This window comes from Neofelis nebulosa, chromosome 4, assembly GCF_028018385.1.
Source record: "Neofelis nebulosa isolate mNeoNeb1 chromosome 4, mNeoNeb1.pri, whole genome shotgun sequence".
Taxonomy (NCBI): domain Eukaryota; kingdom Metazoa; phylum Chordata; class Mammalia; order Carnivora; family Felidae; genus Neofelis; species Neofelis nebulosa.
Genome location: NC_080785.1, coordinates 110,956,370 through 110,982,186, shown reverse-complemented (window position 1 = coordinate 110,982,186; position 25,817 = coordinate 110,956,370). Strand labels below are relative to the sequence as shown.

The 25,817-nt window shown below is 50.2% G+C and overlaps 1 protein-coding gene across 3 annotated transcripts in view; it reads right to left on the bottom strand.

The window, feature by feature from the left end:
* The window catches only part of CHCHD6 (coiled-coil-helix-coiled-coil-helix domain containing 6), a 251,132-nt gene that overhangs the window by 92,841 nt on the left and 132,474 nt on the right, over positions 1–25,817 (bottom strand). For 2 of the 3 annotated variants that reach the window (XM_058725766.1, XM_058725767.1), the window contains exon 5: positions 23,331–23,414. In XM_058725766.1, coding sequence (XP_058581749.1) covers positions 23,331–23,414 — 84 coding nt within the window. Of the gene's footprint in view, positions 1–3,446; positions 3,661–23,330; positions 23,415–25,817 lie in introns of those variants that run through there. The other variant, XM_058725768.1, reaches the window with a different exon arrangement.

Here is a 25,817-nt window from a genome sequence, read left to right as displayed (position 1 = left end):
TTTTATTAATTTTTTTTCCAAGAACCAGCTTTTTCTTTCATTAATTCTCTCTACTGTTTTCCTGTTTCAGTTACATTGATTTCTGTTCTTTATTATTTCCTTCCTTCTGCTTGCTTTGGCTTTATTTTATTCTTCTAGTTTCTTGAGATAAAACCTTTAATTTGAAACTTTTCTTCTTTTCTAATGTAAGTATTCACTGCTGTGAATTTCCCTTTTACCTACTTAAACTATATCCTGCATATTTTGATATGCTGATTTCAATTCTTTTAAGCTCGTTAACATTTGTTTTATGGCCTCCCATATAGTCTTGGTTCCATACGTGCTTGAAAAAAATACGCATTCTGTGATCATTGGAGTGTTCTTTGTATGTCAATTAGATTCTATTGGTTAGTTGCATCGTTTAGGAATTTTACATCTTTGATGATTTTGTTTAGTACTTCTATCATTTGAACTCTGATGTCCTCCCTACCATTATTTTAAGCTTGTGTATTTCTCCTTTCAGACCTACAGTTTTTGCTTCATGTATTTTAAGATTCTGTTCTTTGGTGCATATACATTTAGGATTGCTATGTCTTCTTGGCAAAGCAATCCTTTTACCCTCATATCATGTCCTTCCTTGCGTCCAGAAATTTTCTTGGTTCTTAAGTACTTTATTTGATATCAATATAGCCACATTGATCCAACGTTTTGTGGATCAATGTTTCTATGACATATCTTTTTTTTCTACACATTTACTTTCAACATATGTCACTGCATTTCTAATACACAGCCGTGTGTGTGTGTGTGTGTGTGTGTGTGTGTGTGTGTGTGTGTGTGAGTGAAATCTATTCTGGAATCCTCTGCCTTTCAATTGGTATATTTAAACTGTTTACCTTTAAGGTTATTATTGCCACATGAAAGCTTAGGTCTACTGAAACCTTAAGTAGTGCTACTTATGACTACTTAAAGCTTAATTGCCATGTTAAAGCTTAAGTCACTGCATTATGTTTTCTGATTGTCCGCTGTTTCTCATTCTCCATTTCTTTTCTTGCCTCCCTATGGGTTAAACATTTCATAGGATTCCATGTTGATTTACTAATAGTGCTTTTGAGTATATTGCTTCCTAAAATTCCCTTAGTGGTTACACTGAGCATTATAATGTACACATGTAACTTACCATAATCTACAGGTATCAATGCTCTACAATTTACAATATGGCATGGAAGCCTTACTTCCATGTAGGTTCTTTTTAACACCTTAGGTTTGAGCATATTTCTTCTACATACATTTGCCTCACATCAGATGGTGTTAATTTTTTGTTTTGACCATCAAATGTGATTTTAAAAACTCACGAGAAGGATAATCTACTGTATTTATCCATAGTTTTGTTTTTTCCATTGTTCTTTCTTGTTTATGTTCCAAGATTATTTCTTTTATCATTTTATTTCTGTTTGAAGAACTTACTTTAGCCATTCTTTTTTTAAGATTTTTAAGCAATCTCTACACCCAACATGGGGTTTGAACTCACAACCCTGAGACCAAGGGTTGCACACTCTGCCAATTGAGCCAGCCAAGAGCCCAAATTTAGCCATTCTTTATGGGTAGATTGGCTGGCAACAAACTCTCTTGGTCTTCTGTAATCTGAGAATGTCTTTATTTTCTCTTCATTATAAAGGATAGTTTTTCCAGGTATAGAAATCATGGTTATGAATTTTTTTTCTTTCAGTACTTGAAAAATATGCCACTTCCTTCTGGCTTCATAGCTTTAAATGAGACTCCACTGTCATTCAAACTGGTGTTACCTTGTAAGGAATACATTGGTTTTCTCTGATTGCTTTCAAGATTCTTCTGTCCTCACTTTTTACAAGTTTCATCATTATCGCTCTAGGTGTGTATTTCTTTAGATTTGTCTTCTTTGGAATTTGCTCAGCTTCTTGAATCAGAGCCTTTATTGTGCTATTCTGGTCTTCTTGCTTCATCAGAGGCCACAGGGGCTCTCATTGATCCCTGCTGGTGTTGCCTGTGGGGGCAGAAAGTGCCTCTCCCAGGCTGTGAGGACAAAGAGTACTTCCTTGACACCCACTGGTTGCCATTCCTGGCCGGGACTTCCTTTTCTTATTTCCTCACCAGCCAGGGATCTGTCCTGCCAGTGTCAGGCCTCTCGGGGTCTCTAGGTGGTGGAAGAAAGTCTCTGACCTACAGTACACAAGGACCACTGCTCCAGTAACTTGTGGCAGGATGTCCCCTGCTGGTGCCAGCAGGCTGCCAGTGTCTCTAGGTGGGAGAAAGGATTCTCTGGTCCACAGGACAAAGAATGCTTCCCAGACCAGGACTTCCTAGCAACCTGGCATCTCCAGGTAGGGGAAAGGAGATTTTGACTGACTGGACAAAGAGTGCTCCCAGTCTGGGCCACTTGTGGCAGGATGCCCCTGCTGGTGCTGTTGAACCACTGGGGTCTCTGGGTGGAAGAAGAGGGTCTCTGGCCCATAGGGAAGGAGAGTGCTTCCTGGGGCCACTCATCAGTGGTACTCCTGCTTGGTCTCCCTCGCTGAGGCCACTGGGCCTATCCAGTATGGCTGACAGGACTCCCTGCCAATCTGGTGAAACGATAAGCCTACCTGGGCAGTTGTCTGCCACAGGTTAGGGGCTGAAGATACTGACCTTGGGTTGTTCTCTGTCACTGGGTGGGGCAATCAGGGGACACCTAGGCTGCTGTGTTGACCCTCTAGTCCAAGAGTCCCTAGCCAGTGTCCCTTCCTCTCCCTAGCTTTCAGACTTCTCCCATGGTTGCCTCTCCATTTATTTAAGAGTGCATAATTGTATCTAGTGAGAAGGAGCAAGGAGAAATGAGTCTAGCCATCTTGTCCACACTAGAAGTCCCCTCAAATTAACACTGTTCCTCTGTGTGGAGTGGCATCTACCTGATAGACAGCCAGGTTCATTTATTTCTGTCGTTATTAATTTTTCACTCCATCTTTGTTTATGCAATTGTCAAAGAAGCAACACACTACTATGGTTCACAAGTCGACTATACATAAAAGGCACATTCGGAGACGTCACATCCCCTTCCGTCTTCCCGGCCCATTTCCATTCACCCGCTATGGGTAACGATCTCATTAGTTTCTGATTTACCCTTCCGGAGTTTCTGTTTGAAAACTAAGGAGATTCAGGGGCACCTGGGGGGGCTCAGTCAGTTCAGCGTCTGACTCTTGGTTTCTGCTCAGGTCATGATCTCATGGTTCGTGAGTTTGAGCCCTACATCGAGCTCTGCACTGACAGCAAGTACGGAGCCTGCTTGGGATTCTCTCTCTCCCTCTCTGTCTGTTCTTCCCCCACTCGTGCTTTCACTCTCTCTTTCAAAACAAACTTCAAAAAAAAGTTTTTTTAAAGAAAACTAAGGACATTCATACATTTCTACCTCTTTTTCTTATTTAAGCAGAGGCTTGATTTTGGCCTCAGAATCCCAGTCAGCAGTTGACTGTTCTAGTCCAGCGACTTAAAATCTTCATCACGTGGATGCCCTCCTATAAGAAGCCCTTCGGATGCCTCCCTGACTCCATGTACCCTTCACATTCCTTCATTTGTTGAGTCGTGGGTCTGCTTTCCTTCTTTAAATTCTACTGATGCAGCTTTCCTCATAATCCTTACTCTCCCTTCAATCACGAACATATTGGAGTCGATCTAAAAGAAAACAGGGGTGTTTACCTTAATGGAATAAACGTATTCTGTCAGGGTTTGCTGTAAAATGAATTCCTGTGAAGCGAATCCCAGTTCCCAATGCATATTCCAGTACACTAGGGGGGACGTGGTCACAGGACATAATTAATACCACATTTAAAGGAGCTGCCTACATTTTTAAGATCACATATTCATGAGGGAAGCATGATATTTTCAATAAAACACTGCTGACAAAACACAACATGTTAACAATTATACTTCACCACACTTTTTTAAATGTCACAAAATACAAATACCAGAAATGACAACACAACACTGTCACAGCTCTGGCAGACTAATCTGTTACCTCATACACAGTTCCCACGTACGGGCAAACATCCCGGGTCTTGGCAATTGAGCTCAGTTTCTTCTAACTAGACTCAGAAGCCTTCACACTAACTCTACTCCCAGATACCTCTGCTGTGGCTTCTGTATCACTTGAACCCACCAGGCCCCTTTCCAGGTGCCTCCCACTCACAATGGCAGTTATGTGTGCTTCCGGATCCTGGGGTTGGTGAAAACTTGATGAGAAAGCAGGTTTCCCTCAGAGGTGGCTGGGAGCTCTCTTTCATTTGCTCGGGAGGCACACCGCAAACGTTTACTGAGCATCTACAAAGGAGCAGGCTGCATGGCCTAACCCTTCCAAGCGCCCACACAGTGACTGACACAGAGTAGGTTATCCTGCAAGTACCATCAGTCTGGGTTAGGCAACGTCACCAGCTAAGAACCAACAACCGGGAGTGAACTAGCAGATTCTACGACATGTTCTATTTATTCTGCCCCTAGCTGGCATTCTCCTCAGATGCTACTAGCGTATCCAAAATTTGTGCCGAGTCTGACCATTGTAAAAGGAGACAATGAAACGACCTATATTCCTCCCAGGAGAAGAGCAGAAAGCGCAGAATCCTACAGGTTTGCGTGGTGAAATCATTGTGGTGAGACAGTGCGTGAATTCAAGCAAAATATGAAATGCTGTTTTTCGAAGACCTTTCATGAGCTGTTTAACATGGGTAAATAACATAACCGCCCTGTGCTTGAGTTCCAACTCCAGGACTTTAGGCTTCTAAGAACAACTGAAACACCTCTAAACTGATTTTGGTTCATTTAAAACTGCACAAGGCGTGATGCCATCAAGAGCCCTCACCTACAAGCCCTGGAGGTTCTAAATCCTATAAAAACTGGAATGCTTTCCCTGAGTCATCACTGGGGTTCTCAGTGTCCAAGGGGAGGGTCTGATGTCACTTTCAGATGCGGCAGGAGCCGTGTGCCTGCACCTTCCCCCACAGGTGTTGAGGCCGCAGGTGCAGGTGTCAAGTGAAGAGCTGAGTTGCCAATGATGAGCAGGCCAGAAGCCCTTCCCTCGGAAGGGCTGGCTCCCTTGTGGGGAAGGGCCGTCAGGTTCCTCCAGGACCAGTGCTGGGGTGGGAGGGACTGTTCTACAGAGTACCCCTCTCCTCCCCCTTTTTGCCTGCTCTGGATTCTGGATATGGGTGTCGTGATGTGGGAATAAGAATCACTTCCTGACCGGGAGCTCAAACGAGGGCAAAAGATAAGGCAATGCCGGGATGTGGTGGCCAGCACAGAAGCTGGGAAACACATAGCTCTGACAAGAGGATCCAGAGAGGCTTCCTGGAGCAGGAAATGGCTGAGCTGCCTTCAGGGGATGGAGGAACTGATGAGATGAATACTGATGATAGTGGGGGAAGCACATTGCAGACAAGAACCAAGAAGAAGCACCGGGTGTAGCCCAAAGCTCCTACAGGCCAGTGCTGCCGGCGGGAGAGGAAGAGGGGCTGCGGGAGCTGTGAGCAGAGGGCAGCTCAGGGCTGAGTGCCCAGGGCCATGATGGTCAATCTGTAAGGATGGTTAGGACCACATCTTGAGCAGGGGATTAGTAGGGTCAATTTGTGGCAATAAGAAGTCTAGACTATGGAGACTGCCACTAAAGGCAAGGAGAACTTCCGGGGTGACTGCTTTCGCAGGTAAGAGATGACGGGGCATTGGGGATGCAGAGGACAATTTTTAACTATTTAGGAAGCACAGGAATGGACTAAATGCGGGAAATACAGAGTCAGGGAGAATAAAGAGCCCAGCAGCCCTCACATTTCCCAGCACAGGGGGCAGGTGGTCACCGTGCACATCCAGGGGAAGCAGGAGGTTTGTGTAGAGATATGCACTCTGAGGGGGTGGGAAGCCCTTGATGTGGAAGTGTGGCCACAGGTGGCCTTGTGCAGCTCCCGGCACGCACGCCTGGCCCGTCCTGTACTGCTGGCACCCTGCACGAGCTCTCTGACCTTTGACTCTGTGAAGTTTTCCCTGCCAAATCCATGACCCACTTCTGTTCCTAAGGCTTCTCGCAGGTGCGGCAAGACAACGAGCACGCTCGCTGACCCTGAGGATGGGAACGAAGCTGCAGATAATCACCACAGGTCATCAGCAAACCAGAGAGCTGCATTCCACAGGCTGCCTTGTGAGGGACGGGCCAGGACAGCGGCGAGCTCCCGGACAAGCCCTTCCCAAGTGCAGGACGTGGTAGAGAGGACGGTCTGCAGAACAGGCACGGCGACCTGGTTGCTTCTGCCGGGCTACGGCCATTTCCATTTCTGAAACCACATCTTCTCGCCCTTCAAAAAGTTAAACAAATCCCAGCCTGAACAGTGGAGGCCGGACTAAAGATTCCAGAATGAGCCAGCCCTCAGTGTAAATCCCACCTCCACCATTTATGAGGTTGTGCAGCCCTGCACAGACTGCTTATAGTCCCTGAGGCCCTGAATCCTCACCTGTCCAGTGGGAATGACGGCGTCCACTCCATAAAGCCTCAGGTGAAGGGCCTGGTTCCTATGCACTCAACGAAGAGCTACAGATGGCACCTAAAAGCCGGTATAGCTGGTGGCAAGGCCACAGTCCTCTGGGAGAAGCCATCCCACCCGCTGGGCAGTGATGGCTGCCAGGGACCACAGAGCCAGCAAAGCGGCATGGACAACCAGGGTCTTATCGCCGTGCGCCAGCCAGCCCCAGCCCTGCGGATTAGGTTCCTCTGGCTGACCAACCTGAACCAGTGCTCGGCCGAACTGCCATCTCACACCCCGAATCAATAGCGCCAGGCAGGACAGGAGGCGAGTACGCGCGAGGTCTCTCCGACCTCAGACAATGAAGTCCTCCCTCCTCAGCACTCACTCTGCCAACACCACCGAAGATATCGGTGAGGCATGCAGTGAAAAATGGACTCGAAAGAAAGAACAGATGCAGCAAGGCAGGGAGAGAAAGGGAAAAAGACAAACCTTGTACTTAACGCACTTGAGCAATCACCAGGTCTTGTTCAGGCGACACGGGGAGAGCAAGCAGGCCTGTGGCCGTGTACCATCCAGCACGGTTTCTCATCCAGAGGAGATGACGGGGCTCGGGTAGCAGTCTCTGACAGCCTAAACACGCCGCAGCCTGAAAAGCTTTGCAACCCACAATGTTCCCTGTGTGGGGAACCAGCCAGTGGAGGTACACAGAGGGGCTCATATGGCCATGGCTGTTTACAACCAGCTGTGTCCCAGTAAGCAAGAAGAACAGCCCCAGGATTAGAGACTTCTGTCACTCCTGCCCAGAAGGGAGAGGGAGAGCAGCCCCCGTCCAAACAAATACAACTTTAGAATGAAGGAGGGAAGGACCGAGCTGAGGACCAAGTGGGAGATTAGTAGCACCCCTCCTGAAGCGGGTCACCGCCCAGGGAAAGAGTCAGTGATGATGGGGCAGCATCTGTGGTTGTTATCCGCTTGAGGGTGTCTCACTTGGTCCCTAGGTTTTAGAAGACAGGGATGAAAACCTGGGCTCTCCAAAGAAACAAGGTGCCGGACCTAAGTCTAGCCCCCAGCGAGAAGGCACTGTGTGATCTCAGAGTTCCTAACGGCTCAAAAAGGGGAGGGTCTAAACATGGGAGCACCTGGGGTCCTCCCACCAGGAAGAAAGATTCTAATGAATTTCTGGCTCTTACCCAAAACCCTAAAACAGTGCTTCTCAAATGGAGGTCTAAGAATCACCTATGTGTGCTCCTTAATGTGCTGAAGCTGTGGGCCCCACCTGGGCAAGGCAGCCCCACCTGGTCCAGGACTCCCCAGGGGAAATCTGTAATTGTCATCCTGGGTGACACTGAGGCCTACAAAGTTCCTCTACAACGGGGTCTCCCACCGCAGCACTGTCAGTGTGTTGGTGCCAGGTGATCGCTTGTCATGGGGCCGTCCCAGGCACTGCACGGTGGTTAGCAGCATCCCAGCCATCTCCCCACTAATGCCAATAGCACCTTCCCCCAGTCCTGACAGGCAATATGTCTAGACATCACCAAATGTCCTCTGGAGGACAAAATCACCCCTGTCACAAACCACTGGTCTATAAAGAGAGGAGGCTAAAGAGGGATCGGAGTCTTTAAAAACTCATTTCTGAGAAACACAACCATGAATGATCTCAATAAAGAGGAAAGGGATTGACAGCTGTCCTCAGGCCAGTGCACCTAAAGATCACGACACGTCCCTTGCTCGCTGCTCCAAGGGGCATGTCAGATCTCCTGGGAGGGAGGGCAGTGCCTGGCTGGGGGCAGAGGGGCTTTCTGCCATGTGCATCTCGGCATGGGAGCCTTGAGAGCCTGTGACCTGTGGGGTCACCACATCTAGCAGGGCAGGGAGGGTGCAGAGCCCATGGGGAATAACTAAGGAACGGCCCAGCCTGTAAGCACGAGGTCAGGAAAGCTGAGGCCCAGGCAAGCTGAGCCGTTTGGAAAATGCTAAGGACAAAAAAGGGGCTTTTAAAATTGGATCAGGAGCGATAGGAACAAGAAGGGATAGGCCCATATTGGGGTGAAAGGTGTTCAGTTAACAGATGACGGAGAGAAAGAACTATAAACTCCCATTTTCTATCAAGGAGAACAATCTTCAGGCTGAAAAGGGTGAATCAAACACTGATATGAGGGAATTGAAACGCAAGACGGGGAAGAGATTGTGAGAGAACATCCAGTCACACTAAATGAATTCAAATCTCCTGATCCAGATGAATCACATCTCAGCTCTGAATTAACTTACAGAAGAGACATGCTCGTTGCTGGCAATCTCAAGAACTCAGAGAAAATGAGAAGATGCCCAAGACGAGACAATGTCCAATTTAGCAAAGAGGAGAAAAGGTGGATTTTTGAAAACTACAGATTGGTCAGCCAGACACAGATCCCTGAGAGAATTCTATAGTCTAAGTACTCAGAAATGGAAGTGGCAGACTCCAGAAGGAAGCCGAGGCTGGTGGGAAACAAGCCATCCAGACACACTTCCACGCTCTTGTCATAAAGTCATGGGGGGCACCGCCTAGAATGATGAAGACACCGCCTAGAGTTATGGGGACACCGCCCAGAGTGATAGGGACACCACAAACAGTGATGGGGACACCACCTAAAGTGATGGGGACACTGCCCAGAGTGATGGGGACACCACCTACAGTGATGGGGACACCGCCCAGAGTGATGGGGACACTGCCTACAGTGATGGGGACACCACCCAGAGTGATGGGGACACCACCCAGAGTGATGGGGACACTGCCTACAGTGATGGGGACACCACCCAGAGTGATGGGGACACCACCTACAGTGATGGGGACACCACCCAGAGTGATGGGGGTACCACCCAGAGTGATGGGGACACTACACAGAATGATGGGGACACTGCCTACAGTGATGGGGGTACCACCCAGAGTGATGGGGACACTACCTAGAGTGATGGGACACTACCCAGAGTGATGGGGACACTGCCCAGAGTGATGGGGACACTGACTACAGTGATGGGGACACCACCCAGAGTGATGGGGACACCGCCCAGAGTGATGGGGATACCGCCTACACTGATAGGGACACCACCCAGAGTGATGGGAACACCGCCTAGAGTGATGGGGGCACCACCCAGAGTGATGGGGACACTGCCTACACTGATGGGGACACCACCCAGAGTGATGGGGACACCGCCTAGAGTGATGGGGACACTGCCTAGAGTGATGGGACACCACCCAGAGTGATGGGGACACCACCCAGAGTGATGGGAACACCACCCAGAGTGATGGGGACACCACCTACAGTGATGGGGACACCACCCAGAGTGAAGGGGACACAGCCCAGAGTGATGGGGACACCACCTACAGTGATGGGGACACCACCCAGAGTGAAGGGGACACAGCCCAGAGTGATGGGGACACCACACAGAATGATGGGGACACCGCCTACAGTGATGGGGGTACCACCCAGAGTGATGGGGACACTGCCTAGAGTGATGGGACACCACCCAGAGTGATGGGGACACCGCCCAGAGTGATGGGGACACTGCCTACAGTGACTGGGACACTGCGCAGAGTCAGTGAGATTCTGTCCCATGCTGCACCCATGGGAGGACCCAACAGCAGAAGGGACCTGGAGTAGCACTCCCATTCTGCAAAGTCTGGAGAGTGAGGACAGATGGTTGACCATAGAGTGTGGCATCTTCCTTCCAACTCAGCATCATTATCCATGACTAAAGGAAGGAGTGGCAGTGTATTGATCAAATCTGCTGATAACATGAAGTTCAGAGGTGACCCAGTATGTTGTACGGGTAACAGGATACATACACATCTCAAAAGCTAAAAATGGCCCTGTCCGCTCCAATTAGATGAAAATTAACAGGGACAGGGGTTAAGGTCCTGTTCCTGGGTCCCAAACCACTGGCCATTTGCATGCAGAACAAGGTAGTGTGGCTTCCCGGCAGCACACACAAAGCCCAGTGGAGCTGAGCTCAAGTGAGACGGCCAAAGGCAGCCCAGGCAGTACCAGCAGGGGGAATATCCCCTCAGGGGGGTTGTGGGGGCAAAATGGCACAGCTCCATCCCACCCCATCCTTATCACCTTCGCACGCTGGCTCCAGTTCCAGGACCCGCAGAGACAGGGACAAGCTAAAACCTACCAAAAGGAGAACCACTAGACTGCCCCCGGGAGGAAAGCCTGAGAGAACCAGGGTTGACAGTTTCACTGGGGAGGGAAACAGGGGGAGGCTGGTCCTCACCTCTCTGGCACACCGCACAGGCTGGTCCCGGCCAGCTCTATGACAGCTGTTACTCCGGCTCGTGGTCTCAGTACGCCCAGGACACCTGAGCAGACTCCAGAATAACGCACAACCACAACTGTCCGTGAACGGCACGGACCGTCTGAGCAGGAGGGAGCCCGGCGAACACCCGCACATGCCGTGACAGGCACACTCAAGTGTTGTCCCATTCAGTCCTTTGCCACAATCCAACAGGCTGTGGTTACCAGTCCCGGGAGGATGAGGAACCCAGACTCATGAAAGTGAACCAATTTGCCTCCGGTCACACAGTTGGCAAGAGCTGAGGTAAGGAGTCAGACCCAGGGGTGAACCCCAATCCTACGCTTTTCCAACCTGCGGTGACCAGTCCCAGGCTAACTAATCGTCAGCTGAGGAGACGACGGGAAAACATCCTGCATCAGGTAAGAGCCCTTTGGCTGGGGAATCGACAGTGATTACAGTGCAGAAACAGGCTTTCATAAAGCAACGAACATGATCATTTAATTAGTGGTTAAAAAAGTACACATTCAAAAGGCCAATTTTTGCCCATCAAATGAACACACTTAAAAGCTACTGAATGGGGAAGGGAGGGCTTTTAAGTTTACCACCTCACAGGGTTACGGTTGGGTTAGGGTTAGGGTTGGGTTAGTGTTAGGGAAATTCTCAGACCATTTCGTCAGTATATATTTCTGTAGATAAATTTGGATGTCTTCATTAAAATTAATTGTGAAAGGCTGAAAATAACCCTAAATGTCCACCCAACAGGAAAACGGTTAAATAAATAATGCCAATCCCCTAATGTTGTCATTAAAGGAACAAGCTGATCTGGGGGGGCTAAGGGAAGTGACGTGCAACATTGTCTAAGATTTACTGCTAGGTGCAAGAAGCAAGTTAGCGAAGAATAAACTATGACACCAACTGTAAAAACAATCCATGTCTGGGTTCTTCATACACACAAGGTTGACAGTTTCCCGGGGGTGGCTGCAAGCACACCGACCAGTGTTCTTCCTGGTGAGTTGGGGCCACACTTTGCATGCTTTCATTATGCTTGAACTTCTGGCAAACAAGCATTACATTTGTAATTAATTTTAAAAAGCAAAAGGAAAACGGCCAATGTTGTTGAAAGGCCGGGAGGCTGGCGCCATCATGTGCTGCTGAAGGAAGCGTGAACTGTTACGATCTCCGTTGCATGGCAATCTGGCAAGGCGTAACCCCAAGCCTGAGGGATGGACACAGTCTACGGCCCAGGATCTGCAATTCTAAATATAAATATTTTTCCAAAGAAAATAACGGACTTCAGGCAGCTATAAAGATGGTCAAAGAACACCATCCGCCTTTGGTTAGCCTAAGGCGATAGAGCAATGCAGTGATAGGAAAGAGTAGATTATGGTGCATTCATAAGAAGGAGGAGTACACAACTAATTAAGTGTAGAAACAGATTTGATGTTGGAAAATGGTTCCTAACAGATTGAGTTTTAAAATGGTTACTAAACAGCATTACGGTTATGTTCCCATTTTTGCAAATATAGCTGATCCCTGAACCACGCAGGGGTTAAGGGTAGTGATGCACCCCCCCCAACCCTTTCTCCACAGTTGAAAATCCACATATAATTTGTGACTACCCAAACACTTAACTACTAATAGCCTACTGTTGGCCAGAAGCCTTGCTGATAACACAGTCGATTAACACATATTTTATACATTCTAGGCATTATCTATCGTATTCTTACTTTATTGTAAGAATAAAAGAAAATATTAAGAAAATCATAAGGAAAATACATTTACAGTACTATACAGTAAAAAAAATCTGTGTATGACGTGAACACGTGCAGGTCAAACCCATATGGTTCAAGGGTCAACTGTATTATAACACGACCAGTGTCACCGTAAGAGAAACAACTTCTGGCAGTGTCCACCAAGATGCTAACGATTACCTCTCTAGGTGGGCAGGGTGCTGATGTGGCAAATTTAGTTTTATTCTTTGGGCTCTTCTGAAATTTTTGGTTTCTCTACTATGGACAGGTGCTACTCAAGAAATAAGTATAAGCATTTTTTTAAAAGGCAATGCTGCCCCACAGCCCGATAAGCTCTGAGAAGATGACTGGGTCATTCCCATGATGCAATGCACCAAGGCAGAGTTTTTGTAACAGAGAGGTTCTGGCTCCCCCGCTGGCACCAAGCAACAAGCAGTTACACTCTGACAACCACAGCCACCTACTTCTATGTACCGAAGCCCAAAGCACTGCTGACCGCTCTGGGCTGTCACCTCTCCTGACTGCTGAGCCACTATGTCATGCATCTATGTCCATCAGACACTGAGCTTGCTCTGGGGACAAAATAGTAAGTTAGCTCAGGTGGGAGCCCTGCACAGAAGGAGCAGAGGGAAGGGGTCACAGAAGGCCTCTAGGGTGATCCTAATGTCAGGAGAGAGGCCATGTGGCCAGAGAGCATGCCAGGTGCACACACAGCCAAGTCCCAGATCACAGAGCCCTACAGGCCAGGCTGAGGAATCCCAGCTTTCTCCTGAATGCACCAGGGAGTCGTTGACAGGCTTTAGAAACGGTCTTCCTGCAACAAGGAGATACCAGATCATAGGTAAGGGTCTGGTAAAAAGGATACCAGTGGGGAGGTGACGGTTTCAGTTCAAGAGAGAGATTAGCCAGGGGCCGCCATTGTGGTGGAAGGACAAAAAAACAGGAGCTATGAGTTCAGTAACCAGGATAGGGCTTGGTCACCAGGGCAGTGGGAGGGCAGAGCACCAGCAGGGAGAGACCAAAGGGCAATCTCGGATTCTGTTTGCAGTATCCCACCACCACCGTGGCCAAGGGCCGAAGGAGGGCCCAAAGGAATTCATTCACCCAGTCAAATCGAGCTGATCAAAGCTGGTAAGGGAAGAGCCGAGAAGGAAAGGGAAAGGAGAGGCCATGGAGTGCCTATTTAATTAAAATTATTTGTTTAACTGGGTCTTTTCCAGCAGGGATAGGTGGTAACCTGCATACGTGATGGACAGGCACTTCTGGCTCTTCAAGCCGTAAGGACCTATTTAGGAGACTAAATGCGCCGGGGGGAAAACCAACAGACAATAACCACGGCACAGGAAGTGCGGCATGTTAATGCAACTGCTGCCAGGAATGGTGCAGAAACCACTTCAAGAGGAGATACTGATTGAGCCCGAGCTTAAAAGGACCCTAGCAACAGTAATGGAGGGAGTGACATAAATCCACAGCCGTGAACAGCGACTTAACCACTGAGGTTAGCCCTTCTTCCCACATGATCACTTCACCCCTCTTACCGAGGTACGCAGTTGGCTCTTCCCCTCTCTGGGCCAAGTTCAACACCATGAAGGAGAAAGAGGGGAATACAAACCTAAGGAGTGTTTGCAACAAGTCGCTGGCATAAAAAAGGGGGTAGTGTCTATTCTGGGTGACAAAAGACTTAAAAGCCTTAAGAACCAATTCTAGTGCGGTATAACTCTAGCAGATCCTGACTTACACTAGCAACAAACACGAACAAAAACTCTGGGAAAAGGTATTTTTGAGGAGATCAGGGAAATCAATGTTAATTCTCTGAGGCAAGACGACAATACTATAGTTATATGAGAAAACGTCATATATTCAAAACATATACGTCATAATCAAAACAGACACGTATTGAAGTCTGTAGAGGGAAATACCGTGGTCACCAGGATTTGCTTCAAAGCAAAGAAAAAAAGAAAAAAGGAATAAATATGAGCAAATGTGGCCAAATTGTTAAGTTCGGGGGCCAGGAACAGAGAGGTTCACTGTACTGTTGTTAGTCTACTGTTCTGCTTTAGTGAAAATTCCACAGTGGATCATTTTTTTTTTTTTTTTAATGTTTTTTATTTATTTTTGGGACAGACAGAGACAGAGCATGAACAGGGGAGGGGCAGAGAGAGAGGGAGACACAGAATTGGAAACAGGCTCCAGGCTCCGAGCCATCAGCCCAGAGCCTGACGCGGGGCTCGAACTCACGGACCGCGAGATCGTGACCTGGCTGAAGTCGGACGCTTAACCGACTGCGCCACCCAGGCACCCCCACAGTGGATCATTTTAATACAGATTCAAACAGTACTCGGCTGATTGATGAACAACGGATCCCTGCTTTAGCCAGCCTGGGCCCACGGACGGTGGACTGACTGCCATGACCCCAAACCATTCACGTGACAGCTGCTGCCAACTTCAAAGCCTATGTCTTTACCCATAGAATGGGGATGCTAACAGCTCCTGCCTTGTGGGACTGTCTCGCGGATGTGATGAATTAGAACGTGTGACACACTTGGGACACGCCTGGCACTCTGACAGCAAGGATTCAAACGAGATCGGTTGTCATTCTATCACTCAGCTCACTGGGCAGGTCAGAGGAGGCCGTTCAGGTGAGGTGTCTGGCCGGTGCCCGGCACATGGAACACTCAGCAAGTGTTAGCTACGGAGCACCGAGAAAGCCAGCTGCAGAGACGGAAAGAGAGTTTGTTGGCAATACTCTATCAATTCATGTGATTCTGAAAACTACCCTGCAAGATAAGTACTACTCCTGTTTCACAAATGTGGATTCAGGAAGACCTGTCTAAATCTTGAACCCAGAGCTGAATGGCTATGAAACCTGGTGCCATCCCGTAACCTCTCTGAGCTTCCTCATTTTCACCTGTGATAAACACTACCCCCCCCCACGCCCCCACCCAACCTACGTGACACAACTTAGACACTGTACATAGCAAAGGAGCTGTGCAGCCCGTTCTGCAGGGCCCCTGGCGCAGACATCTTTCCCAGAGAAGCTGGCCACAGGGCCCAGGAAAGCCACGGCCTCTCCGCATGCACAACAGAGGGGGCAGTCTCTGCTCCCTCCTCATCTCAGAGGTTACCGTGAGGTAACAGCGAGAATTTCTGCGAAGATGAGACCGCGAGGTAAAGAAACAGACCTTCAGCAATACACAGAGTAGGCGCAGGGAAGTGTGGGATGACGCGGCAGTGGTATGGAGGTGGCAGTGGCCGAGGCAGAGGACACGGTGGTAGTGACGGGGGTGACGGCCCAGGTGATGATGGTGGTGATGGCAGAACCCAAGTGGTAACAGCATCTATCTCCAGAGCCTGTGATTAACCCCTCCTCTCACCCTATGGTGGAAAACCGTAAGACTAACGGACAGTGTTGCAAGGAAGCCGAGTCCTACTGCTACCACTACTAGCTGGGTGTACTACTAATTACCTACAGGACCTCTGGGGAGTGATAGGAACAATGGCAGTTATATTATTAGATCCGGCTGGTCAACATTACTGTTGGCAGGTACCACTTATAGTATGATATATTACAATGGACTAGCTTCTCTGTCACATCTTTATTAACTTGAAAAATGTAATTACTACTGTCCCCATTGTAAAGATGAAGACTCCCAAGGCTCAAGGGCTTAAGTGACTTGATCACGCCTATAAAGCCAGTAGGTGGTGAAGTTGTAATTCAAACCAGGTTCCTCTAGATCTAAAAACCCAGTGCTTACAGCCAGAGCAAGTGATTCTCAAACCACTCGGTTGCCTTGGGGCCCTTTTCTTATCTGTGAAAATAATTGGAGTGGATCAATGGTTCTCAGTTTCTTTGTTTCCTCATCAGAGGACCCAGTGCCACCAGCACAGGTATAAAAAGCCCATTCTTGCTAAGAAAGGCCGTCCTAAATCTCTAGGCAATACAGTCTTCCAGTTCTCACTTCCAGCAGTGTCGAGAACACACAAAATGGCCATTTTTATGCCGGTCCCATTACCAAAAAGTGGCGCTAGTTGGGTAACAGGCGTGCGGGTATTTTTTAGTCACCTGGGGAAGAACTTCTGGACTCAACAATCTTCAAAAGTCCTTTGGGCCCAGAGCAGTCAGCTCAGTAGGCAAAGGGCTGCTCCCCACAATGATCAGGGGGGTGGGCTCCTTCCCCACATGGGCCAATTTCTGGCTGCGTTGTTTTCAGGTCACTGTTACCTGTTCCCTCCTCCAAATCCCCAATGTTCTGGCAGCTTCTCTCGGCATGCACGTCACACTTGCCATGCCTCGGTCTTGCGTCCTCAGTGGTGAGCCCCTCTCTGTCTGACTCTCTGGTACTGAGGTAGAGCCCGACACCAAGCAAGCCTCCCCACATTCGGGAGAAAAGCCTGCTGGTTACTCAGAGCACTTGGCGGTCAACAGTTCTTCCAACAAGACATACTGCTCACTCTCCATGCGACCGGAAGTCACTCCACCCCAGAGCCACAGGGCGACTCCTCCGAGAACACGGAGTGAAGGCGGCCCTTCCCACCACACACCGTCCAACCATCTCTGGGACCTGGCTTCCGCTGCACCCCTCAGGGACGTGTTATGAGTTCTCCTCCTCCCAGAAATATGATGGAGTCACTCACTCTCAAACCATCCATGTTCTTTCAGGAAACTTCTTGGAAGAGCGGCCTATACCTGTTTCCTCCACTTCCCGCATTCACTGTGGCCCCACTCCACATGTAACCCAGCTTCAGTTTCCACGGCAATACTGGAAAAGTGCATTCAAAATAACTCAGGTGTCCTTCACACCACAATTGGAGGGCTCTCCTCCAGTCCTTCCTGGCCTGCAGCATTTGGCACCGTTGACCACACACACTCTCTCGAACTTTTCTTCCGAGCTGATCTGAGAGGCAGCATGGCGTGGGGGAAAAGCAGAGACTTCAGAGCTCTGACTTCATCCATCAGCTACATGGCTTCTGGCAGCTCATTTAACCTGATTCCCAGTTTCTTCATTTATAAAATGTATAATATAATCTACCTTGCAGGATTGCTGCAAGGATTAGCGATAATTTATGTAAAAGAGCCTGGCACATAGCAGATGCTCACGACATCGTGGTGGCTGTCATCTTGTAGGACACAGAATTCCATGTCTGACACTTTCAATCATCTGCTGGCCATCTCCACTTCATATGTGCAGGTCTAGAATTAAACTCACGACCTTCCCCAAGTGTCGTGGCTCAGTTGAATTTTTTCTGTCTCTTAATGGCACTGTTACTCTTCCAGACATTCAAGCTCAAGTCTTTCTCCAGCTGACAGCCCGTCAAGAACTCCCAATGTTATCCTAATGGAAGGCCACGCTGTGAGCCAGTCATCCGGGGTCCTTCATGATGTGACCCCAACCTATTTTTACAGCCCTCCCCCCCACTGCCCACAGTCACGTGGAGGTCTCCATCCAGAAGCCCCACCTCTTCATGTCCCGTCCTGTGGGCTGCCCACTCCATCCTGCTCATGCTCCAAACACAGCTTTCACCAAGAGGCCTATCCCGGAACCCCCGCTGTGTCACTGTTTCCTGCCTGCTCATACACACTTTCCTTTCTTTATTCTTGCAAACATCTATTGGGCACCTATTCTATGCCAAACACTGCATCCCCAGCCCTGGGTGATGAATCACCCCTGATGAATCAGACCAGTGAGGACTCTGCTTCCAGACCTTCACAGTCTGGAAGTGGAAACAGTCACAGATGCCAACAGCCACAAGACAGCGTGGCAAGTGCTAGAACACATGCAGGGCGCAGGGCCTAGGAACACGCAGAGAGGGAGTGGCAGGTGACACCGCTGGTGCCTACAGGTAGGCCTGCCTTCCTCCGCTGCATCGGACTTTGTGTTAAATAGAACATACTAACAGAAAAGTGCAAAACCTCCCAACACAGCTTGATGAATTCGCACAGTCGAACCCACCTGCGTAACCAGCACCCACATCAAGAAAGGGAACTCTGCCCCACTCTACGAGCCCCCTACACATTCTCTTCCGTGTTACTCCCCCCAAAGGTAACCGTTATCCCACTTTCTAGCATCACAGATAAGTTCCGCCGGGTTTGAAAGTCAAGTAACAGATCCATCTGACGTACACGTATGCTTCCGTGTGGCCCTTCTGCTTACCATTCTGCGGCTGACGTTCACCAGCACCCCTGCTGATGGCCACGACTTGTTCATCCGCACGCCCATCTGGGCTTCCACTCTGACGACCACCATGACGGATCCGTCCCCCTGTTGACAGCGATTGTGAATGATTCTGCAATGAACGTTCTACAGTCTTTGTTTGGTTTTTTGGTGAACCTATGGACACATTTCTGTTGGGCACCGAACAGCCGGGTTGTAGGGTACGCCTATGTTCAGCTTTAACAGACAACGGGTGATAGCTTTCCAAAGTGGCCTTGCCAATTTACAGTGCTGCCAGTGGCGTGAGGGCCTGAGTTAACCACACACAGCCTGGCCAGCATTCCCTGGTACCCATCGCTCCCATGTCAGCCACTCTGAGCATGGAACGGTATTGCCTCATGGTTGTCACTGCATTTCCTCAACATGTGTGAGGCTGGGCCTTTTCACGTGCTCCCGACCAGGGGCCCACCTTCTCATGTAAAGCAGAATTCTCCTCTTCCTCTGTGCCCTAGAGTGGCTCCTGTTTTCCTGAACAGACTCCGACTGACACCCCCAGGGACATCAGGCAGGGGGCTGTTTAGTGCTGTCACTGAGAAAGCTGCAGGCTTGGCAGGATCACATGACAGTTGTTCCTTAAAAAAAGAAAGCCGGAGTAGAAGCAAAGAGGGAAAAACAGGAAAAGGGCTGACTGTTCACATATCGATGCTGGGGTGGTGTGTGTGCCCAAGGGGAGGAGGAACAGAGATTTACGTTCTGGGGAAAGAGCCCAAGATCCAGGAAGAATACACATATTTCTCAGGTTCTCCCCTTCTCCCTACCTCCAGCTGTGAAGCTTGACCCCCCCAGATGCTCTCCCCACTTTGCAGTTGCTGAGTTTGGAAAAAGCAAGACCATTTTTACAGGGCTGGCAGGTCTGGTCACGGGAAGTCGGCTCTCTGGCATCCTCCCCTGTGCAGCCCTCTTCCTCAACATCTCCCTCCCCTCCCAAACTGTGCTGTGAATTTCATGAGGTAGGAATGACAGGTGTCGGGACCGTCTCTGGGCATCTAGCAGAATTAAACAAATATGGAATTAACGAATGGCTATGCATTTATTACATGAGGAGAAAAAGGATGGAAATGACACGAAAGAGAATAGGACACTTCAATGTCAGATACTCGTACACAAATGACCACTCAGCCCCCAAACAACTGGCAGGTTGGTCTTAACATTTCCGCGTCAAAGGTAAGAAAGTTGAGGCTGTAGAATTTAAATAGCTTGCTCAGAGTCAGAAGGCTGGTCAATTCCTGAGGCCAAACTAGGACTCCATCAAGCACCCCACACACCTTGCTCCCCATGCACCTGCGCTCGGCCCCGTGGCAGAAGGCAGGAGACACACCCTTGGCCAGCCAGAGCTGTCAGCTCAATGGCCTTCAGGTCTCATTCAGAGCCACCCAGCACCCAGGGTTCCACCAGCAGACAGCAGATGCGCTAGTTCCGACGGGACACAAGTCACCCTTAGCCCCAAGATAACTGAATCCAGGTGGAGTGCAGGTGAAACCCACAACCAGGTCTTCCGTTTCCCACAGGAAAACACAAAGGGCAGCTGAGCAAAGGCTCTGGGAGGCCAGTTACGATGGCAGGAGGTGCAGCACTGCAACTCGGACAGTCGAGGCGGTGGACAGCGTCACCTTCCTGGACCCTACCCCCGGCATACGGCAACGGAAAATGGCCCTGCTCTCTAACACTGTCAGGCCTGTGAGAAACACCCAGTTGTGAGCGGCGCGTGGTCTCCATAGTGCTTTGCACACGGCCCTCACCTACCCCTCTGCGTGGCGAAGGACAGACAGGTGTTGTGGCGGGCACCCGAGAAAAGCCCAGAGAAGCCCGGGGAGGAGATTTCTGCGTCCCAGAGAGCAGCCCACCGTTGATGACAAGATCCATCTCCACACGCATACGTGTGCACACATGCATCCGCTGAACCCAAACCGGAAGCATCAGGACTTGAAGGAGAATCGCCAACACTGCCGTGCACCAGAGAGAGGCACCCGGCACATGCCAACACCTGTCCGATGTTCCCTCCTCCAATGTTGCCGTCAACACCCGGAGGGAGGCATCAATATCTCCATTTCATAGATGAAGAAATGGAGATGTGAGGAGGTGCAGTGTGGTTGCAGAGGGCAATGACACAGAGCCGTGTGGGGGCCCGGGTCCACTGTGAATGCGCTAGCCCTTGCTTCACGGCTGTGTGTGGACACCACGTCTAGGGTTTGCCTCCAGGTGCCATGAGACCCTCCCAAGGCCCCTGCAATCCCAACAGCTCACCGCTCTCTGTGATGAAAGGAAAAAACACTCCTCACTTAGATCTTGTAGTGTGGGTGTGAGGAACAATTACTCAGAAAGATTATAAAGCGCAGGAGCCCTACAAAATATGATTTCCACCCTCAAGAATAATCATCTAGGGAATAAATACTGCAGTACAAAGGGGTCAAGACGTCTCCTCCCCCTTGAAAATGAGTCTGGATTCTGTGCAGGATTTCCCTACCTGCCAATCACAAAGGGCCAGCACTAGAGAACGGTGTCCTATGGGCGAAAGGGCAGGAGGCTTCCAGCCGAGGGGCGGGCGGACCCAGCACAGCGCCCCCCACGAGCCCAGGCCTCTGTGTCCCCCATCCCAACCTCCTCTGGCCCCTGACCATACTCCCAACTTTTTTGGGTGGTCGCGGATGATTCAGCAGCTGCTCCAAGTTTCCCCCTGAACAGGTTTCCACCATCAATTTCCAAACTTAAGAGGAAATGGGAAAAGAAAAGAAAGGAGCCTGCTGATTGGAAGGCCCTTAAGCTGTGTGTACAGAAGCTGAAAATGTCAAGGTCTGAGAGTATTCAACAAATGAAAGCAGAATTATATAAAAGCAACAGCTAATAAAAAAGATTGTCGGAGGCCGAGTTCTTCATCTTCCCAGCCATTACAGGAATAAAATTATCCACAGAGGAGATGGGAAACCTTTCTCAAGACTGGTACAATTAAGCCTTAGGATCATGAGTCTTTGCTCCCCCTTTTGCAGCACCCCTTCCACCCTGCCCCCACCCATCTTCCTCGCCAATCTCTAGTTCCCAGGACATGAGAGGGCTTTCCTTTTGGACAGTGTCACCAGCAAAATGCTAGTATTTCAGAGTCAGACAGGTGACCATGTTTTTGCACCTCCTTCTGGAAGCATTTGATAACTTCACAATCATGTAGGTGAAACCCTCATTTTAGAAAAAGGGCACATGTGCCTACGTAGAGTCTGGACGTCCCTGTAGGATGAGCAGGGAAGAACAGATGAGAAGGAAGGGCCCATCCAGGAGAATTTACTTCCCTTTTGGCGAGGCAGAGAACAGGGCCCAAGGAGGAGAACCCCAGTGGGGATGGGAAAGGAGAGTGACAGGGGAAAACCGAGCTGAGACAAGGAAGAATACTGTAAGGCTACTGCCCTTCACCCCGAGCAGACACACGCACACACGCTTCCAGGAGCCAAACCCAGAGAGGGAAATGCAAGCGGAGCTCAGCAGGAGGCCGCAGAATTGCACACATAACAACACAAAAAAATCTGCGCTCGTGAACATATGGGGAACTGTGATAATTAGAGCTATGGCTGGTGGAATGTTTTTCCCCTTTTCCAGGATCTCAAATCACAATCCTTGTCATTGCAGCTATAGTCAAACCTGGGCAGGAGGCTGTTCCGGGGACACCTCTGCTGGTTAAGAGGCCACTTCTATAAGCGGCTGGAGGTGCCCTGCTGGCCTCCAGGACCACGCCACCACCATCGGTGTTCACATCACAATTGGTGCCATCCCCTAAACACCCTGCAGGAGGCAGACAGGGGCGTCCCTGGAGCAAGGAGGAGAGTCCCTCCTGTCCCCGCTGCCTGGAAATCCAGAAATCCACATTTCTACCAGCCTGCAGAGTGCCATGCCACAGGAGAAAAGCCCACGGAAATCAAGCCCCTCAAGCAAACTGTCAATTTCAAAGCTCCAAACCGTGACAAACGATTCTCGAAGATTTGCCTGCAATAAGCTGATGGCTCGGATTGCCTGGCATGCCGTCTCAGGCAGGAGGAAGAACATTTTTTTTAAAAACCTCCCAACCGTCTCCCATCCATGATTTAAGCCATTTGAAAAATCTGTCATGATCAACAAATTAAGCACCCCCCCCAAAAGTAAACAAGTTACCAAATGAATTTTCAAGAGTCGTTGTAGGCTTTATCAACAACAAAAAAAGAATGAGGATGTCTCTGAATCTCCTTCATTTCAAAGGCTTATCCCTAGGAAAGTGGGGAGCGAGTAGCCATGGTGCCCTTTGATCTCCCCGACTCCCGGGAGAAAATCAATAATACAACTTTAATATATTTGTACAGGACGACTTCACGTTATTATTATTTTTATCCAGTGCAGCTTAACTAAGGTAGGCTAGGGCTCAGCACCGCCCTGTGGTGAAAATGAGTCTTTCCTGAAGCTGAACGACAGCATGGCCAGCCGCATTCACAAAACACGGGCCACTTAAAACACTGTGATCTCTGTGACTACAACTTGGGGAAAGGCTGAGGGTGAGGGAGGGTGTGTCCGCAGGGGCACCGGCCACTGGGGCGACTGGACCCCGGGGCTTTCAGGGCCTGGCGCCCAAAGGCGGCCACCATGAGCCTTACCTTCCTCTCGAGGCGTCCCAGCTGCTCCTTATAGAAGGTGTCACGACGGCTCAGCTCTGCCTCCCGGCTCTCCAGCTCCCTGGCCTGGCGGGAAGAGAACAAAGCCCACGTTAGGCGACAGCAGCTGGGCTGAGCTGGGGGAGACACCAAGGGGGTTCTGTTCAGAGACACTGACTGTGCGAGCAGCAGCGATGGGGCGTTGAAAACCTGTGCTATGCTGGACCGCTTACATACCCTGCGTTAAGTTTCCACCCCAGGACTTCAGTGTGGCACGCTGCTAGAGCCATGTCAGAGGACAAGCACTAACATTTACTGAGTGCCTACTATGCGCCAGGTACTAGTCCAAGTGTTTCCCCCAGACCTTCTCACTGGACCCTCACAGCACCTCTAAACAGTAGGCAGGGTTGCTAGGAAGCCCCTGTAGGTGAATAAATGGAGGGGCTAAGTGACCGCCCCCGCCCACAGCTATGAGGGAGGAACTGGGGTTTGAGCCCCAGCACGTACAGGGCCTGACCACAGAGCTGCACCGCCTCAAGGCCACACAGTCTGGAAGGGCCGGAGCTGTTCCCTGGCCACGGAGTTCTCACGCCCAGCACCGGACCAGGCTACCAACTCACACATGAGCTCTCAGAGGCAGGGTGCCAGAATGCCCTTCTTCTGGCAAGGCCAGCTCCCTCCTTCAGGGGTCAGGGATCTGAAAGGTGAGCAGTATCAGAACCCCAGAACCCTAGAGCTGGAGAGGACGGCTGCTCCCACACCCACCGGATGCAGAACAAACAGAATTGCTGGCACATATGGCCGAGGACCCTCCCTGAAGGTGACAGCGAGGCTGAGGGGCTTGGCTGGCCAGGACCAGCAACCTGGAGCCAGCAGACCTGGGGGTGAACCTGCCTCACTCTTAACTATCTGGGTGATCAAGCTCCAGCTTCCTCAGGTATAAGACATAAGCCCACACCAGAAGTGCCTGCCCCACAGGACTGGTGGGAGGTTAAAGAAAACGGGCAGGGCCACAGCAGGCCTCCATCAAGGGATACCTGCATCACAGCAGTCTTCTCCTGCCTGGGACATCCATGGCCCTGCAGCCTCTCAGGACCTCTGTGGGACAAGGCCCCAAGGCCTGCCCCCACCCAGGGTCTGAGCACCCCAGAGGGCCGGCTCACCGCTCGTGCAGACAAGTAATGCCATCTGATCGCTATGTGCCCTGTGTAAGGGTCCAGTGCACTCCAGCACCATTTCAGGCTCCTGTGTCACTTAATTACCATGACCCCAAGAGCATAAAGCTAGCCAATGACAGAGGGAAACCATGAACCTCTGTCAGCGGTGACTCCAGGTCCTGAGCTGCCTCCTTTAGACCACACTGTGGTGTCAGCACATGGGTCTGAACTGGGCAAAAATACTGCCCAGGACAAGAACTGATGTTTCTGAAAGCCCATTCCCTCGGCAATGCTACGCCCAGACGTGAAAATGTGCTAAAGCCCAGCAGGGGACCAGCAACGAGGAGCTAACCACAGGACAGCAACAGCAGCTGAGGAAGGACCTGGGTTTGAAGGACTTGGCTGCACCTGGGGAACGTGGGCTGGCTGGGCTTGGCGACACGCTGACAACCTGGGAGTCGCACTCTAACACGGGCTCCACCACTGAGTGGCCTGCGAGCTGGAGCAATTTGCTTTCCTTTTCTTGGGTATGTCCTCCTTACCTGTAGAATGGAGGACAGAGGGGAGACTTGGCTCCTGAGGCTGCTGCAGAGTATCTAAAAATGCCAAGAAGGCTTCTGGAATGCCTGTGGAATGCCAACACTTCAGAAAAGCTAAATACAAACAGTGAAACTGAATGCTGGGGGATTTCTCGCAGGATTTTTCAAAGCACGACGCTGAGGCAGGGTCCCAGGAATGGGAGTGTGGTGAATCTGTGCTGGGCCCTCCGCAGCCACCTGGGCCCTCACTCTCAGCCATCCCTGGGACAATCGGAGAAGCCGGCGTGACACAACAAAGCAGCCAGGACAGGGATGTCTCCTGGGGCTCTGGACTTGCCGTTTTCTGGCCGACGGTCCCAGCCAACCGGGAAGATGACACCAGAAAGCAAAACTGCCATGAGGCTCTTCTGCCATTCCCTGAAGGCCAGCGGGGCGGTACATGAGGAGGCCTTCCGGGCATCTGTCCACCCTCCCTCCAGCCTACACATCAGGATGCCTCCTCTGGGCAGAGGCTCCAGGAACACTCAGCTCATGGCTCCCGGGCCTGTGCTGGCATGGGTATCTACGTCAGAAATGGGATAAGGCTCCAGGCAAAGCTCCCCAACTGTCGAGGCTTCCTCAGGCCACAGAGAGACAGTTCACACACAAGAAGAGATATTGAGGACACAGGGGTCTCCTTTTATAGCCATGTCAATCTGCAACACCACGAAGCCGATGCCAAGTAAGGAAGTGATTAACTGCTCAGAGAACAAGGAGTCTGTCATACCCACTGGAACGGAAGCTCTGTGACAGGA